Here is a 1,726-nt window from a genome sequence, read left to right as displayed (position 1 = left end):
CAGAGTAGTAGTAGTAGTAGTAGTAGTAGTAGTGGTGGTGGTGGTGGTGGTGGTGGTGGTAGTAGTAGTAACGATAGTGGTAGTAGTAGTAGTAGTAGCGATAGTAGTAGTAGTAGTTGTGGTGATGGTGAATATTTACCGCCAGGAACAGCATGGAGAACATGGCAAAAGACGAGTGGCCTGAGGCGAAAGATAATCTGGAAAAGAAAACAAAAGGGGTGAAAAGGGAGGATCAGCAAGAGATTTCGGATTTTAAGGCTTTATTCTGGATTTCGTTTGCGGCTTTAGTACAGACCAAACACTGAAGCAATCGTTTCTAGAATTTAGTATACATACATACATACTTACACACACGCACACACACACACACACACACACACACACATACATACATACATACATACATACATATATATATATATATATATATAGTTGGAATTTACAAAAACACAAAGCACAAACACACACACACACACACACACACACACACACATAGTTGGAATTTACAAGAACACAAAAGACAAAGACAGGTGTGTAAACAACAAACAAATGTATTAGTTTAACGCTCGGGAAGGTAAGAAAGTCCTTTACGTTTCGAGCCTAAGCTCTTCAACAGAAAGGAATGCAAGAAATTAAACAGAAAGAGAATTAAAAAAACAGCTTTAGTGGCTAGCGGTCGATCATGGAGATGGCTGGACAGAGGTGGTCAGCCAGGAGAGCTAGGAAGAAGGGGAGATAATAAAGTAGTCTATATCTATCTATCTATCTATCTATCTATCTATCTATCTATCTATCTATCTATCTATCTGTTTGTTTATCTGTCTGTCTGTTTATCTATCTATCTATCTATCTATCTATCTATCTATCTATCTATCTATCTAGCTAGCTAGCTAGCTAGCTAGCTAGATACACACACAAACACACACACATACATACATACATACATACATACATACATACATACACACATACACATATCTTCGCGAGTAAGCAAAGATTTACAGAGTGCGGGGGATGTCCATGTCTGCTTAAGACAGACTTGCTGATGTCCGACGGGTCCAGTTCGGAAGGAAGAGGCACGTCCGCAGAGGCTGCAAGGGAAGATGAGCAGGCAGGACGGGTCGTAATGTCCTCACTTTTCCTCCTTTTCCTCATGTCCGCACGGATGGTCCTGCAAGGTCTCTTCAGAAGAAGGGTGTTGCCCGGAGGAGAGCGAGACGTCAGCTATCACGGTGACCAGCAAGAACAGACCAATGGTGGTGATCAATGCAGCAGGCAGCAAGGGAGTTCTTTAGGGGAGTTCGTGTAAAAATAAATCCACAACCCCTGTCCGGTACCGGATCGATCCCAAAACCTAATCAGTTCGTCGTGCCAGTCACGAGGCCAAACATCCCTGAATGTTTCATCCGAATCCATCCAGCGGTTATTTGTCTACCGACAAACAAACAGTACTGAAATCAATACCTCTGCCTTCGCTCAGGCGGAAGTAATAAGCAAAATAAATAAATAAATAAATAAATAAAATAGGCGTAGGAGTGGCTGTGTGGTAAGTAGCTTGCTTACCAACCACATGGTCCCGGATTCAGTCTCACTGCGTGGCATCTTGGGCAAGTGTCTTCGACTATAGCCTCGGGCCGACCAAAGCCTTGTGAGTGGATTTGGTAGACGGAAACTGAAAGAAGCCCGTCGTATATATGTATATATATATATATACATATATATATAT

At 42.1% G+C, this 1,726-nt stretch overlaps 1 protein-coding gene across 1 annotated transcript in view; it reads right to left on the bottom strand.

The window, feature by feature from the left end:
- The window catches only part of LOC106880088 (phospholipid phosphatase 2-like), a 173,056-nt gene that overhangs the window by 5,938 nt on the left and 165,392 nt on the right, over positions 1 to 1,726 (bottom strand). Inside the window, exon 4 of the mRNA XM_014929901.2 lies at positions 140 to 214. Within this exon, the coding sequence (XP_014785387.1) occupies positions 140 to 214 (75 nt within the window). The remainder of the gene's footprint in view (positions 1 to 139; positions 215 to 1,726) is intronic.

This window comes from Octopus bimaculoides, chromosome 18, assembly GCF_001194135.2.
Source record: "Octopus bimaculoides isolate UCB-OBI-ISO-001 chromosome 18, ASM119413v2, whole genome shotgun sequence".
Classification (NCBI taxonomy): Eukaryota; Metazoa; Mollusca; class Cephalopoda; order Octopoda; family Octopodidae; genus Octopus; species Octopus bimaculoides.
This window is presented reverse-complemented; position numbering and strand designations above follow the sequence as displayed.